Source organism: Onychomys torridus, chromosome 18 (assembly GCF_903995425.1).
Source record: "Onychomys torridus chromosome 18, mOncTor1.1, whole genome shotgun sequence".
Classification (NCBI taxonomy): domain Eukaryota; kingdom Metazoa; phylum Chordata; class Mammalia; order Rodentia; family Cricetidae; genus Onychomys; species Onychomys torridus.
This window is the reverse complement of record NC_050460.1, coordinates 31,937,569-31,954,230: the sequence shown is the minus strand read 5'-3', so window position 1 is coordinate 31,954,230 and position 16,662 is coordinate 31,937,569. Positions and strand designations below refer to the sequence as shown.

The following is a 16,662-nucleotide window of genomic DNA, read 5'->3' as shown; positions in this document are numbered from 1 at the left end:
TAAAAAGGAATTAACTGTTGACATATGTAAAATCTTCTATGGATTTACAGAAAATCATGCTAAGTGAGAAAAAGTCAATTCTGTGATTTCATTCCTAAAATATTTTTGAAATGTAACATTTTAGAAAGAAAACGGTGATTCCCAACGGGTAGGAAAAGGTATGTGAGATGTGCAGGTGTGACTGTAAAGGGGAAATGTAAAAGGCCCTCATTCATGGAATTCCCCTGCATCCCTATACCCATGATAAAAACCCAGCAGCTGGACAAGAAAAGCTGGGACAATCTGAATAAAACCTCTGGGTTTTACCAATGCCAATACCCTGGTTGTGGTGTCATAATATTATTCTGTAAGATGTTACCATGGGGATAATGCTATGATATCATGGAAATTGTCTTAATAAAATTCATTGGAAAAAATCACACGCACAAGAGGTTTAGGGTAGCTCAGAGGCTTGCCAGGAATGAGCAAGGCACCAAAATAAACAAACAGAATGCTTAAATTGGGGTCTTAAAAGAAATTCCATGTGGGTTTGGTTTTAGTCCATCTCACTGGAGGAAAACCAGCCAAGAGTCATGCCGTTCTGTGCATAAGTACCTGCATGGAGGACTTTCTTTTTCTGTGTCTTCCGCGGTCCTTTAAACACTTTTGGAGGCGACACAGCCTTTAAGTCAGCATCCGATTGAGAGTTTGCACATTTTTCTGGGCTTGAAACCATGGAGGAGATTTCCTTTTGATGCCTGTTTGGGTCAGATTTTTTTTTTTAAGTAGACCAATAAAAAGGATATAAGAAAAAGGTCCATTAAGAAGGAAGAGAAGCAGATTAATACATTCACATTGAACACTACAGACTAAAATGAAAGAAGTGAGCATCCCCAAGCTATCCTCTCAGGAGGAAGTCCTTTTAACAAAGTGTCAGCAAACTGGGAAGACTAAAATACATGTATTAATCCAACTTTCCTGTTCACCGAAACTCAGCCTTCCTGCTCTCAAATGAAGCACTAACATGCCTGGGCTCATGGAGACAAGAGAGTGGTCAGGTCCAGCCCTTGAGTCTGGCAGTGTGACTCCTACCTATCACAGATGTGTGACCTCACTGAAGTCGCTCAGTCCAGGAGCTTCTTCTGTGCACTGACTACAGGGGGCTGCTGGGAGGACAAACGGGAGGCAGCGTGCCAGCGTTATGGAAACCAAGCCAATTCTCTAACCGAAGTCATTTAGCAAGCTCTTGTAAAACATTAGACGCCCCACACCAGCAAAAATGGCAGCAAACGACTGTGGAGAATCTCTGAGACCAGGAGGGAGCCAGAAACGCTCAAGCCTCTTCCCAGACATTTCTGGTTAATAAATGTATTTCCCATCTTTCTGTTTGCTATCTCCCTTTTAGCTATTTTCCTGGCAGAACGGGCCTGACTGTCTGTCTGTACGAACAACTTTAAATCACTTGAATAAGATGGGACACATTTCCTGAGAGTGGGGATGGGTTGAGGTTTCGTTGGAACCATCACGAATGAGAAGTGCGGTACAGGCTGGCGAAAGACTGAAGAAGTATGTATGCCCAACCTGCCACCACAGCCCCAATAAGGAAACAGATGCTGGGCATGGAAAAGTGGGAGAGGAAGTTAAGTGCCTATTAACATTTCACAGAAGGAAGCCCAGACCTCAGGCTTTTGATCTCCGGGCTAAGTCTCCACTTCAGGCACCCACCCCTCTCTGCTCTGTCACTGCTTGGGATGTGTGGGGGGTGGGGGCAGAGCTTTCCACACTGGATACAAATACACAGTGCATATGTGACCTCAAGCTCACTGTTACCAGACCATCCTCTTTGTGTAAAATACCCTAACATGACCAGACTACACGCTTCTCTCTCTAGATTCGCCCAAGGCCCTTTAGAAAGGGGAAAGGGGGTGGGTGGGTGAAGGCAGCAGGGAGGGAGCGGGGCAGGCAGGGGAGAGTTGGGGGGATAGAGGGGGTTCTGGGGGAGTGGAGGAAGCAGGGAGGGAGCAGAGGGGGTGTTGGGAGCAGGGGAGAGCATCCAGCCACAGGGAGGCAGGTGGTTTGGCGGCTCACTTGCTGTCCCCTTCCTTTTCTCCGTTGTACCACCAGTCCATGACTAAGGTCTCTGAGTAAAGCTCCTGCATCTTCTCCAGGTCGCTGTAGCCCTGCCGCATTTCCTGAACCAAAAGGTTCACGTCTTCATCCTGCTGAGGGAGAAGTGGGCAGTCACTCCCCAGAGAGTGCAAACGCCTTGGACAGAGACTGCATGAGGCGGAGAAAAACCTAAAGGATCTCATGGGATGCTTTCACCATCCCAAGGTCCAACCAACTTTATGGTGTATTATTCACACACAATAAAGGGAATTTATAGCCATCGGTGGTGGTGCACGCCTTTAATCCCAGCACTCGGGAGGCAGAGGCAGGCAGATCTCTGTGAGTTCGAGGCCAGCCTGGGCTACCAATTGAGTTCCAGGAAAGGTGCAAAGCTACATAGGGAAACCCTGTCTCAAAAAACCAAACCAAACAAAACAAAAAGGAACTTTATACCGTCACACTTATGAAGTTATTATGACAAAGTAGTAAACATACCCACCACCTCCCCAAAGCACCCCACCCCTGTTTATAAATCTGCTCCCCTTCCTATAACCCCTCTCCCCAATGAACCAGCAATTACTCAGCATACTCTGTCACTACACATTAGTTTGAATGCTCTACAAATGGAATCATACAATAAATGCTTGAATCCTTTGGAGTTCCCTCCACTCATAATTGTTTTGAAATTCACTCACATTGTAGTGTGAATCCACCATTCATTCATTTTATTGTCAAGCAGTTTTCTACTGTATAATAAATATAAAAATGCATCCATTCACTTGCTTATGGGCCGCTGAGCCCTTTCCAGGCTTGGGCTGTTGCAGATAAAGCTATGATCACTTGTGTCTGAGTCATTTGTGTGGACACGAGCTTGTAATTATTTTTGGTAAACAGGAGCCTTGGCTAACTAGATCGTGTGGATGATGATGTCACTGATGAACTACCAAGCTGTTTTTCCAAATGGTTGTTCAGTTTATAATCTTGCCAGTAAGGTATGAGTCCCAGACCCTCCACATCCTTGCAAATAGAGAGAGCATAAAAGGCTGCTGAATCTCCGCCCGTCTGACACTTGCATAATTTGTGGTTTTAATGTGGATTTCTTGTTGTTAATCAGGATGAGCATCCTTTTGTGTTATTTATCAGTCACATATTCTTTTGTTAATGTTTGTTTTCCCCTAGAACAGGGTTTTGCTCTATATCCCAGGTTAGTCTTGAACCCATGGTTCTCTTGACTGCATCTTCACTAGCAGATTACAGGTGTGCAGCCCCTTGACCCATCTATATTCTTTCTGATAAAATGTCTGCTCAAAAAGTGGCCCATATTTTGAGTTTTCTCATTATTGAGTTTTGAGAAATTTTTAATGTTCTGGGTATAAGTCATTCAGTGGATATAGAATTTGAAAATATTTCCTTTCTACTCTAAGGACTTTTTAATATTGTAGCAGTCTTTTCAGAAAAGAAGCTTCTAATTTTGGTTTATTATAAAATGATCAACTTTTTTGTCTACAGATTATAATTTTTATATCCTACCTAAAACCATTTTTTTCCCAGCTAGGCATTGTGGCACATGCCTGCAACCTCAGCCCTCGGAGGCCAAGGTAAGAGAATCAAGTTTGAGGCCAGCCTGGGCTACATAGGAATACCCTGCCCTCCAGTTTTGTTCTTCAGAAAAGTTATTTTGGTAATGATAAATCCTTGGCCTTTCCATAGGACCAGTTTGCTGGTGTGTGTGCATGTATGCGTGTGTGTGTGTGTGTGTGTGTGTGTGTGTGTGTGTGTGTGTGTGTGTGTGAGTGAGAGAGAGAGAGAGAGAGAGAGAGAGAGAGAGAGAGAGAGAGATGCATGTGAATGTGCAGGGAGTTCTGTCTCTTGCCTTGAACACAAGGCTCTCAGTGGAGCAGAGACTTCGAATTTTGGTTATGTTGATGGCCAGCCAACTCTCAGGATCCACTTGTCTCTGCCCCATAATGCCAGAGTTATAGGCACCTGCATCCAGGCCTGACTTTTTACATGGGTGCTGGGAATTCAAACTCAGGTCCTCGTGGTTGTAGAGTGAGGGCTCTTACGCACTGACCCATCTGTCACCCAAGCCCCAGTTTGTTAATTTTTATTAAAATCCTGCTTAGATTTTGACTGGGATTGTATTGAATGACAGATCCATTGGAAGAGAATGGACAGATAAACTTGTCAAGTCCTGCAACCCATTCAGAACGCACCCCTCGGCAGCATCTCACTGTGGTGCAGGGAAGGCCTTCAATATATATTAACAGATGTAACCCCACACAGTTTTCTTCTTTCTTCATTTCTGATGCTATCGTCTGTGAGTTCTATTTAAAATGTCTATTGTTCTTTACTAGTACGTAGAAACAAGGTTGGTTTTTGTACATGTGCTCTTAGGACACGCTCTGGCAAAGTCAATGATTGGCTCCAGTAACTCCTTTGTGTGTTCCACAGTATCTTCTAACTCGATGATGCTGCGGAATGGAAATAAAGATAGACTTCCCTCCACTCTGGTGCCTTACGTTCCCTATACTTCTAATGCGTGAAGTGGTATTTGAGGATTTAATTATTACAGAAATGTGCAGTGAATCTGGTAAAAAAGTTTTTAATGTATAAATTGAAATGGCTATATTTTTACAAAGATTTATTTAATGTTATGTGTATGAGTGGTTTACCCGCATGTATGTCTGTGTACCACATGCGTGCCTGGTGCCTGTGGAGGGCAGAGGCGGGTGTGTGATCCCCTCAAACTGGAGTTACCGTTGGTCGTCAGTTGCTATGTGGGTGCGGGGAACCAAACCTGGGTCCTCTGGAAGAGGAACAAGTTCTCTTAATCTCCGAGCCATTTCTCTAGACTTAAGTTTAGTTTTATCTTTAATAAGCTGAGGAATGATTGGCTGTTAACAGCTGCTTAGGGCCCAGTAGACAGCCCCATACCCACTCACACATCACACATGGTCTCCACTAATTGGACTCAGGAAGCTATTAGTAATTCTTTAAAAAGACATGAAGTCGTGAGGGAGATGGGTTGGTGGGTCCTGGGAGAGTTCAAAGGCAATAGTGAAGGACGTGTACATGTATGAAATTTTCAAAAGATAAATAAAAATAACAATATTGGACTGGAGAGATGGCTCAGCAGTTAGAGCACTGGCTGCTCTCCCAGAGGACCAAACATCTGTGATCCAGTTCCAGGGAACCAGTGCCTTCCTCTGGCCTCCAAGGACACCAGTCACACATGTGGTGCACAGACACACATGCAGGCAAAATGCTCATACTTGTAAAATAAAACAATAAATACAGAAGTAAGCATGTTGCTATGGCACGTTATATGTTGATTTTTAAATGTTAAACTAGCATTGCATTTCTGCACTAATTCCCACATGAAGAATTTGTCGCCAAAGATCAACTTCCTTTCTAGTACAGAGGATCAAACCCAGATCCTTGCATGTGCTAAGCAAATGTTCTACCATTGAGCTATACCTTCAGCCCTAGAACTGATATTACTTTCATCTTAACTAACTGGTACAATTCAGCAGTGAAATCATCTGGGGCTGGAGTTACCTGTGAGGAAACCACTTAACTATGAACTCGTTTTTTAAATAGATGTAGGGCTACTTATACTTTATATGAACATAAGCTTTCATTCTTTGAAATGCATGCCTGGTAGACCAAGGACCAGGTCATACGGTAATTAAATATTTTGCTTTTATAGAAATTGCCGGACTGCTTTTCAGCATGCCTGTATTTTGTACTCCAGCCAGCAGTGTGCTAGTGGCCTGGTCTCTCACCCACCAGCACTCAGCTTCCTCCACCATTCTGATGGACATGGAGTGACAGAGCCTGGAGTTCGGCTTGTGTTCCGCTAAGGCTGGTGGTACCCAGCCCCCTCTCAGGGGCTTATTCAGCACAGCCGGGAGGCCTCTTCAGTTGAATGTCTGCATGTATTCTGCAGGTTTTCTAAGTGGACTGTAGTGATATTGTGTTCCCCAAAATATTGTGTACCCTAATAAACTTATCTGGGGTCAGAGAACAGAACAGCCACTAGATTTAGAGGCCAGAAAATGGTGGCACACACTCCTTTAATCCTAGCATTCCAGAGGCAGAGATCCGTCCGGATCTCTGTGAGTTCAAAGCCACACTGGAAACAGCCAGGCATGGTAACTCAAACCTTTAATCCCAGGAAGTGATGGCAGGAAGCAGAAAGGTATATAAGGCATGAAAACCAGGAATTAGAGCTGGTTAAACTTTTAGGATCTTGAGCAACACAGTTCAGCTGAGATTCATTCTGGATGAGGATTCAGAGGCTTCCAGTCTGAGGAAACAGGATCAGCTGAGGAACTGGCAAGCTGAGATGGCTGTGGCTTGTTCTGCTTCTCTGATCTTCCAGCGTTCACCCCAATACCTGGCTCCAGGTTTGATTTTATTATTAAGACCTTCTAAGATTCATACTACAGTGGACTCTTTGCTTTTATGACTCTGGGGATTGAACCCAGGATGTTGTATGTGCTAGACAAGTGCTCTACCACTGACCTGTATTTCCCCACACCCTCTTTAAGTGTTTCTTAAAGGTCTCATTAAATTTCCCAGGCTGGCTCTTCTAGTCTGCTCTCAGTTGCTGTGATAAAAACATTCCAATCAATAGAAGCTTGGGTCAGAAAGGGTTTATTTCATCTTACAGGTCACTGTCCTTCAATGAGGGGAGCTGGGATAGGAACTCAAGAAGGAACCCATGATCTGCTTTGCATGTGCATGATCTCTATGTGCATGCAGATGGGCATTTCAGTGAGGTTCATCATTTTACCTGTGCATGGTCAGTTGTTCCAATTATTTGCTGGAAAGGCAACTTTTCCTTCCTGGAGCTGGTTTGAACCTCCATCTCAAAGCAGTCAGGAACGCTGTGCCTGGGTATTCCTGCAACTGGTCCAATGGTCTATGTAGCCATTCGCCCACCAAAGCCATGTTGGTGTCTTCGTTAGCACTACACACACACACACACACACACACACACACACACACACACACACATTAACATCAGCTACAGTGCCTTTTTTGTCATTATAGGTAAATGTTTTCCTGCTTTTCTGCATGCCTGGTAATATTTGATTGGTTTCCAGACAATGCAGACATTTTTGTCTCCCTACCATTATTTAGGGTAGTTGTTCTATGATGCATATAGTTAAGTTACTTGAAAATAGTTTCATCCTTTCAAGCCTTGTCCTTAAGATTTCCACTATGGAAATGTTACCATTCTGTGTATTCTACAAAATACCCAAAGGAGGACGAGGTTTCCCATTCTCACTGACCAAGTCATCATTATTCCCAGTCTTGGGTGATCTCAGAGCAGAGTTCTCTCTGACCGCTTGCCTGGTCCAATCCTTGGATTCAGGTAGTCTCCCCAGGCTAAGTGTTGATCAGTTTCTGAATTGTGCTTATACAAGGAAGCAGAAAAGCAACAGCACCACCTTCCTCCAGCAGAGTTCCTAGAGTCATTTCCCTCAGGCCAAGACTGGAGGATTGGGGAATACTTTCTTTACTCCCCCCTCCCCCAACAGGTGAATTGCTTTATCAGATGGTCACATAGTTACATCCCCTGAGGAGTTAGAAAACATTCAGCACCTGCAATTTTTTTTAAGTGTTTCTGACATACATGTGTTTATACAGCAGTAGTCAAAAGTCATTATATGCATGGTCTGAAGAACTGGTCCAGTGGTTAAGAGCACTGACTGTTCTTGCAAAGGACCCAGGTTTGATTCTTAGCAGCCACATGGTGACTCACAACCATCTGTAACTCCGGGGCATCTGAAGCCCTCTTCTGACCTCCATAGGCATCAGGCACACATGCGGAATACAGACATACATGCAGGCAAACACCTATACACATTAAATAATATCTATTTTCAAAAATTTTAATTAAAAAACACTCTTTACATATGGATCCCTGGGAACCTTGTTTTTAAAACAGTCCACTGAGCTTTGACAAAATGTTCCTAACTGCTGAATTGAGTGGTGGTTAAATTGGATCCATGTGTTTTATATTTTTGTGTATATTTAAAGCTTCCTATCACAAAAAAAAAGAAAGAAAAGAAAATTCATTAAGATCCTTGGGCCTATACACCTATATGACTTCCTGGCTTGTTCCTGTGACCATGTGGTCCACATTGTCACAAGTGTCCTGAGATCCTTGGGCCACATTTGGAGAAACCCTGGTGCATCATGAGTGCATTGTGCATCATGAGTGCATTGGCTGCTTGCATAGTTTTGTACATGGCTGCAGCTCCATGTCGTCCCCCCACCCTTGTCCGCCCCCGCCCCTGCCCTGCTCTGGTGCCGCCCTGATCTCGGAGACTTGGAACACTGGGGTGAATGAATGAACCATCGTGTTCGGCGCATCGAGTCCCCACCTGAACATCCTCAACATCCTGAATGACGGGATCCTTGCAACCAAAATCATAAGCACGGAACTCTCCTCCAGTCAGAGCCGCAAGCTCCTTCAAGAACTCGTTTGCAGCCTCGTCATTGTAATTGAAGGAAATGGCATAGATGGGAATGTTCTGGAAAAGTTTGACGTGGTCCATCACCATTTCTGGTGGCTGAAGTGATGATAAGGGTCATGGGGAAGGGTAAGAGAGAAAGAAAAAGGTATCATGCAACAAATTGTCAGTACTGGCCATAGGCAGTCAAATTCTGAGATAGGAATCGCTCGTCCAGTGAGTGACCTTTTGTCTATTTGTTATTTCACTTCAGTATGCAAACCACCAACCAGAGAGCACGGGGACCCAAAGGCAACAAAGTGAGCCCACCCTCTGCACCCAACCCCAGGGCCCAAATTGCTAAGCTGGAAAATGTTCCAGCGCCCCCCTGTGGCATTAGAGAGCTGGGGAGAGGGATGGCGTGCCCTGGGCTGGAAAGCAAGCTCCATGGAATGCCAGGGCCACTCCTATCTTCTACCTGCTGAAGACTGCCACAGCTGGAGCTGTACACAGCTGTGTACACCCTGGGAGCACTGAAGAGGAGGAAGACTCCAGAGGTCAACATCAACCTCTTCCCACAGCAGCCTGGCTCCCTCTGATTCTTCTTCACACATGCTTACCGACAGGTTCCTCTGGGCTGTGGAGTGGAGAACCATCACCTCTCACACTCCTGTGAAACAGTGAGGAAGCTTTTCTCAGCCCAGGGACTCTCTTGTGTTCCTCACAGAGGCTGCTCAGCTCTCCTCAGTCCCTTAGAGGAGGCTGAGCAGCAAGGTGTACAGCTAGCTCTCCATCATCAACCCAGAGCAGTGGGAAAGCGGGAAACAGGGTTTCCTTGCTACCTTAAGGTCTCCCTGGGCAGGTTCCCCACCTATGACTTCCCCATCTTCTAGACTTCATAGGCCCATGTTAGGTTATATCCATTATTCTCATTTTAGAAGGATGCAAAATTATTTGTCCCATCCATTTGTAAAGACTTTGACTTTGAAGGAATCCTAAAATAACAGTAGCCAAAGCTGGACTAGACCTCACCCATGCCCACCAGAGGACACCTGGATAATAGACTCTTTCCACCTTAATGAAGACTGACATTTCTAAAATTCTTGTAACATGATGAATTGCTGGTCTGACCATGAAGTAAGTGGATGTGGGTGTATCTAGACATCCATGTGTTCATCCAAGAAGAAAAGACTGCTGAGTCTTTTGAATCACCCTGGCCTTACACAGTGAGCTTCCTCAAAGGTGGGGAACACTGTCAAACAAATGAATCCACCCCATTCCCACCCCCAAGGACTCCTCCCTCCCTCCAGCTAAGCTCAGGAAGAAAGTCCCTGAGAGAGCTTGGGTCTCTTCAGCCTTGTGTTGGCTTGAACTTGTTTTTAACTACTAAAACAATGGAGGCTGAGCAGGACTTCTTAACCTATTTTACACAGAACACAAATATCTGATATCTGTTTACTTTGTTGACGGAGTCTCTGAAACGATGCAAAGTAAAGAGGCTCACATGTGAAAAGGTAAACACGAACACCGAACACTTTGAAGCGTCTGTAATTTCCATTTCGGGTAACTGGCGTTTGGACTCCAGCTGTCCATGTTTAAATGACCCAGAGTCTCTCTCAGAAAAGCTACTGATCCTCAGAAAGCTACATGAACGTCCTTTGGATATACTGATGTGAGAGTCTAGATCCATGGAAGACTATGCTGTGTGGGAAGCCCTGGGCTATGGAACCATCCTCATATCTGGGGGGGGGGGGTTTCTGGACATCCACGTAGCCCAAATATACACGTATACAAATTATCTGCTCACCAGCACCCCAGACCTGTTTGCTCTTAATTGAAATTCCACTTGGGTTACTAATATGATGAGCCAAAAAGTAGTTAACCCCTTTCTCCTCAACTTCAGCCTTCTCATCCCCCCACCGCCTGCTCCTGAACTAGGTACCAAGTCCCACTGACTCTGAAGGACGTCCTTTCCTCCCCAGTTCCCAGCTGCCAGCTGCCATGGCTAACAGGCCCTTGTTGAGGTCCCAGCAGCAGCTCTGGCACAGATGACTCGTCCCTGGCATGATTAGGGCATCATGTTTCCAAACTATGGAAGGGTGACAAGTTCTGTTTCTATGAAAGGTCCCCACTGAGGTGACACCCACCCTTTGAACCTGCACAACATCCCTGCATCAAGCTTCCTCACCTTACATTGCACACGTCCATCATGCTCTGGTTGTTTCTCTGAGTGTGACCCTCCCACCCATATGCCCACCCTTCTGTACCCACTACCCAGGACAATTTGGCTCCTCTTTTCAGAAAGCTTTTTCTCTCCTTTCCGGATACAGTACAAATGCCTGCCTCTACTAGAGGACCTTTCCTGGTTTTCTAATCCATCTTGTATAGCTAAATTCATCCCTCTGAGCTGCTAGTCATGGACCAGACAATCTCAGCCCCTGGATTGTATCAAAATGAACTGTATACATCTAGCACATTCCCTAAAGGTAAACTTCCCTAAGGCAAGGATCGCTCAAACCTTGGCACCACCCAGGACACACAAGAGAGTCATAGATTGCTTCTGAATAGAAATCACAATGAAGTTGACAGGGAAGGCATTCCAAATTAAATTTCACTGACGTGCCATAAATCTAATGCAGTGGTAAAATCCGGTGGCTTCAGTATTTAATCCTTGAGTCATTTGACACAGGGTATTTTAGAATAGGCAGTCTGCACATGTAAACATCTTTCGCGGCAGGACACATGTTGATACTAATTCACTTTAGCAGTCAATTTACATTGTGCTGGCCTGGAAAACCTTCGTATTTACTTAGCGCCTGTGGTACTCATCGTTCATTCACAAAGCTCGAAAGAAACAGAACAGACTCTTCTAAAACTTTTCAAATATTTTCCAGGCAGGCTAAACAAAGCCAAGAACATTTCAGTTAAGAAGCATGCTTTGGTTTAAGGGAGGGTGAAGCTAAAATTAGGGATGGGACCCAGGACGTTGCCCGGTGACATGTTTAGATTAAGTCCTCAAAGGAACAAAATTAAAAGCAGTCTCCACCGTCCTAGTTTGTCATAAAACATAAAGCAGTGTGCAATGGAAGGCAGGCATCTCCTTCCCAGGGCATGGTCTCCAGGCCTGTGAATATGGGTCACATTAAGCATAAACATTCAACCGCCATCACTATGCCATAAATGTTTCTTAGTTATAGAAGTCAAAGGTGTTCCTTAGTGTCTTTTCTTACTTCAGTTCTGGTTCCCTATGCCAGAGACATAGCTCTCAATATCTCTTGCAGGGTGCAGGGAGGCCTGGATATTGAGCCCTTTTGAATGCTTAGGCAAGTACTCATCCCTGAGCTATATTCTTAACCCTCTTTTTAAGTTTTTCAAAACAAAATTTTGAGACAGGGCCTTGCTAAGTTGCTTATGTTGGCCTTGAACTCATTCCATAACCAAGCAGCTGTTGAACTTACCATCCTCCTGCCTCAACCTCCTGTGTAAGTGGCATGACAGAGTTGAGTCACCAAGGTCAGCTTCTCTGCCTTGTGCTATCCTCTGTAAAGATCTCAATCTCCCTCTCAGCCATCCCTTTCAGGGCATTCTTCAACTCATCTCCATTAGCAGTTTGAATCAGTACCTGATCAGGTCTCCCATCTGTCAAAAGGTAGATGGCTTGTGTTTCTTTATCAGCAAAAGCAATTTTCAGGGCGTTCAGGGTATTTGTGGAACTTCCAACCTATGGGGAAAGAAAAAAGACACTCAAGAGAGATTGCAAAAGCAAGTGAAATGTATTCTCTGCTCAATGAGAAACAAAAAGAAAAGAAAAAGGTGTCTGAAATCAGAGAGAAAATTTCATTGAGAAAATGATTTAAGACCAGCAATGCCAAGGAGCTAAATCCCCAGGTGTGCCATCAGAGTCTCTAGCCAGGGTCTAAGGTCTGCTGTAAGCCAAGGCTGTGGGTTTCCTGTCTTGACAACAGGGGTCTTAATGCAATTTCATCTGTGTGTTTTTGTGCACGATGCTAACTCTGCCAGCAGAGCTGAATCAAGCAGCTCAAATGTATCCCAGTTGGGATCATATTTGTTTCAACTCAGGATTTATTCATGCCACCCAGTATTTGGCAATTTTGAGTGTGGTCTTATTGATGCTCTAATGAAGAACACATGAATGTTTCTAGCATAAATCCAACCTTAACATGCATGGCATATTATTGGGTCTTACATGAATGCATGGGGTTCTGATGTTCTGCTCTGTGCATGGTGGAAAAAAAAAAAACAGACATATCTGACAACCTGGATCTATGGGTTCCATACCCCTGGGATTCAATCAACCAAGTTAAAAATATTTAGGAAGAAAATTACACAGATACTGAATATCAAAAAAATTCATTATTCCCCAAATAAGATATTATAGTAGGTATGTACACTTGTAAGTATAGCTGCATTTATATTGTTTTACATATAAATAACTTGAAGGTGATTGAAAAGATACAAAAGAATATGCACAGTTCATACGCAAACATGCTCCATTTTGTATAAGCAACATCTGTCAATTTGGGTATCCATGGGGAGGGGCTGATCCCAGGATCATTTCCCCATGGCTACTGAGGGCTAACTGTATAAATTAACATCATAACCAATCAAAGAGAATAAATTATGACTTATTTTCTCTCTTACATATAACATTAATCATAACACCATCCACAATTCTTTGTATAAAAAAGAAAGAACATATACATTGTATGTCAAGGGGAAATAATGATAGGTTTTTAACAATGTCACTAAACATTTCAGACAATTACACATTTGAAAATCTCATGAATCAGTACAGATAAATGCAGATTTGCTAGAAAGCACTTCACTTAACATCCACAAACGACTCTTACCAAGCTATAATCTCTGTCAGTAAGACACACAGGACTTCAAGATTTCCAAAGCCTACTTCCCCTTCATCTCAGACCCAGGGTATCAATTCAACCAGAGTTGTAAGCAAGAAAAAGCAACTGTGACTGATCCAAGCAAGAGGGAATGTATGCAAAGGACATCTGGATGGCTCACAGTATTGCCATCTGGCAGAAAAAAACAAACATAGCTTGGGACCTCACACCATAGAGCAGGGGCCCCAAGCCTGCTGCAAGCCTGCCTGGCAGGGGCTCCACGCAACACCACCAGGGTACCAGATGCTGTGGTTAGCCTCACCAAAGCGGGGGGGGGGGGGGCAGTCAGATATGAGATGGACCAGCAGCCCACTGCCTCTGCCACCCAAGAAGCTTCAGCAACCTGCATATGGCACCATTGTCATGGTTCTCACTGGTAGACTCACCATCTGGAGTCTCTGTCTCCCAATTCAAATCCAGGGAGATTACTCCAAGCTTGGGTACCTGAGCTCCAGAACTGGCCCCTGAGCTGAACGGAGGCCAGAGTTTCAGCTTCCATATGGTGAACAGGTTCTACCCGTCCCCCCCCCCCCCACAGGAATCAGGATGAGAAGATGGGGGACTGGTGGGCAAAGGAATGACAAGTACCTGCTCATATCCAAATCTTGTCAAGCTTCACTGTGGGCCTTGGATGCCCTTTCTACTGAGAGCTGCTTAAGCCCAGACACAGGTAGGGAGGCCATGACTCCTCCCATGCAGGTCCACTCCCCTGGGCCTCTTCCATTAGCCTCCACTAACTCTCCCTGGGTATTTAATAAGCACCCAAGACCCACTTGCCACACATCATGCTGGGACGAGAACACAAATCACCAAGTCAGATCAAACCCTGTCTTGAGAGAGGTTCCCAGGGCAGTGCTGAGAGCCTGGAGATACTACCAAGCACCATGCTAACACTGCACCCGCGATGCAGGGCATAGGCTGCACTACTCTGAATGGATAGCTAAAGACGCCTCAAGGTGGCGCTGGACCAGAGGACAACTAAAAGATGAATGGATGAGCAGGTAATGGAGACTACAACGGGAGCCCCCACTTCCTATTTTGTTCAGGACTGGACAAGGAAGTGTATTGCTGTAGCGTCCACATGAGACAAAATGTTATAAAAGTGGTGGCGGTGCTGAAGATAATAAAAACATCTGCTGAAAACATCTGCTGAGTAAATCTACTGCTTATACCCTGGGCCACTGTTCCTGCATTTTTACCCTATGGAATAAGGAGACTTGGACTCAGCAATTTCTATTCCTGCATGCCGGGAAGGTCACCCACCAGCAACAGCCAGCCCAGGGATTTGCCTTGCACCCCTGTGACAGCACCATGCAGGAAGTGAATGGGAGTCCCAGCAGCATGGGTGGGGGTCTCTGAAAACCAAACTGTCCCTGGAACAAAAGCCCACAAATGTAAGCCAGATCGAACGGGCGAAACCTAAATACAGTGTCTGCTTGCTAAATGAGAAGACTTCAATGGGATTAGAGGCTCCTGACATAATAATAAAATTTTCCCAGAATGCAATAAAGAAAAAAATCACTCGTCACACAAAGAACCAGAAAGAGCTCTTTTGTCTGAGAAAAGTTGTCCAACTGGTGCCCTCAGAGGCCTCTGAGACAATAAAGCAGAGAGACTATTAATACTGCAAGAGTTCCAGAGAAAGAGAGGGGAGAGTGGAGAATGTTTTTAAATCTTCAAAAACAATGGCTTGAAAAAAAAATCCCCAAGGGGCTAGAGAGATGGCGTGGGGCTTATAAGTGTGTACTGCTCTTACAGAGGACCCAGATTTATTTTCCAGCACCCACACTGGGTGGCTCACAATCATGTATGACAGCTCCAGGGGATGTGATGCCTCTTATCTATGTAGGCACCTGCATTTACATGCACATTCCCACTTCATGCACACATATGTATACATAATTTAAAATAATGAAAATAAATCTTTTTTTAAAAAATCCTCAAATTTGCTGAAATTACAAAAACTATAATTCAAGAAGCTGAGAAAACCCCCCAAAAGGTTAAAAATCTGTGAAAATCATAGCAAGATACATTATATATACATACATGGTATGAAAATTAATGAAAAGAAAAACCTCCCAATGAACAGCCAAAGTGAAACAGCATGTTACAGTACGCGTTAAGGAATTCCCATTTGGGTGGTGACCACTTCTCTGAAACCACAGAGACACAAGGACGTGGCCCAACTCGCTTCAAGTGTTGAAAGAAACGGATTTCCAGTCGTAACTCACATCTGGTGAAAATATCTACTTTGGGGCTGATGGACAGCCATGAGACTCTATTGCAAGTCTCATCTTTAAAGGGTGGCTGATGGAAGCTTATGCCTCAAAAGAAACAATAACAGAAAATCAAACCCTGAGCATGGAAGTCATTCCAGGAGCCTATCCTTAGCTCCCCAGATTTCTCAAATCATGTGTTACAGTTTAAGCAGGTTTCAGACCAATAATGACTGCATACAGAAGAGCCATTTCCATTACAGTTTTAATATGTATGGAGCATAAAGGGTGTAAGTCGAAATCAGGCTTGTTTACTTGAAGTCATAGTACATCAGGATCAGGAGCTGTGATAATGACGACTTTGAATACAGAAAGCCACTAGAACAAGCAATCAGAAACCCACACAAGGTGCTACAGTAAAAAGTAAAATAAGTTAAAATGGAACACTAAAAGTGCCCAAAGGACCCAGGCGGAGACAAGAGAAAGGCACGAAACCAAGGATTCTACAATAAGCAAACAACCAAATGGTAGGCATTCGCCTTAGATATCAATAACACACACATGTGGTCTTAATACCCCATTACTTTGCAGAGATCGGAGAACTTGCAAAATCTTGACCAGATCCCTCAATGTCTACAAAAAAGCCACTTCAAATATAGCAACATGGATAAACTGGAGATAAAAAGATGAAAATGACACACACTGGAGGTTTATTCTTTTAAGCAGGAATGGTGATGTTAACAGTACACTTTAGTTTTCTGGGTGGGATTGGTGTTGTTTTTTTTGTTGTTGTTGGTGGTGGTGGTGGTTTTTGTTTGCAGTTTTATTTTTGTTTTTGAGACAAGATCTTGCTAGGTATATAAGAAGGCTTCCAACTCATCATCCTCCTGCCTCTACCTCCTAAGTGCTGGGATGTGTACATGCTACAAAGCCTGACTCACTACATGCTTTAGAGCAGTGAAAATT

The 16,662-nt window shown here is 44.2% G+C and overlaps 1 protein-coding gene across 1 annotated transcript in view; it reads right to left on the bottom strand.

Annotated features, from left to right (window-relative positions):
* Positions 1 to 16,662, bottom strand: part of Vwa3b (von Willebrand factor A domain containing 3B) — a 103,529-nt gene that overhangs the window by 48,484 nt on the left and 38,383 nt on the right. The window contains exons 6-9 of the mRNA XM_036167150.1: positions 12,181 to 12,279; positions 8,490 to 8,678; positions 2,068 to 2,198; positions 595 to 737 (exon numbers count right to left, since the gene is read on the bottom strand). Coding sequence (XP_036023043.1) covers positions 595 to 737; positions 2,068 to 2,198; positions 8,490 to 8,678; positions 12,181 to 12,279 — 562 coding nt within the window. The remainder of the gene's footprint in view (positions 1 to 594; positions 738 to 2,067; positions 2,199 to 8,489; positions 8,679 to 12,180; positions 12,280 to 16,662) is intronic.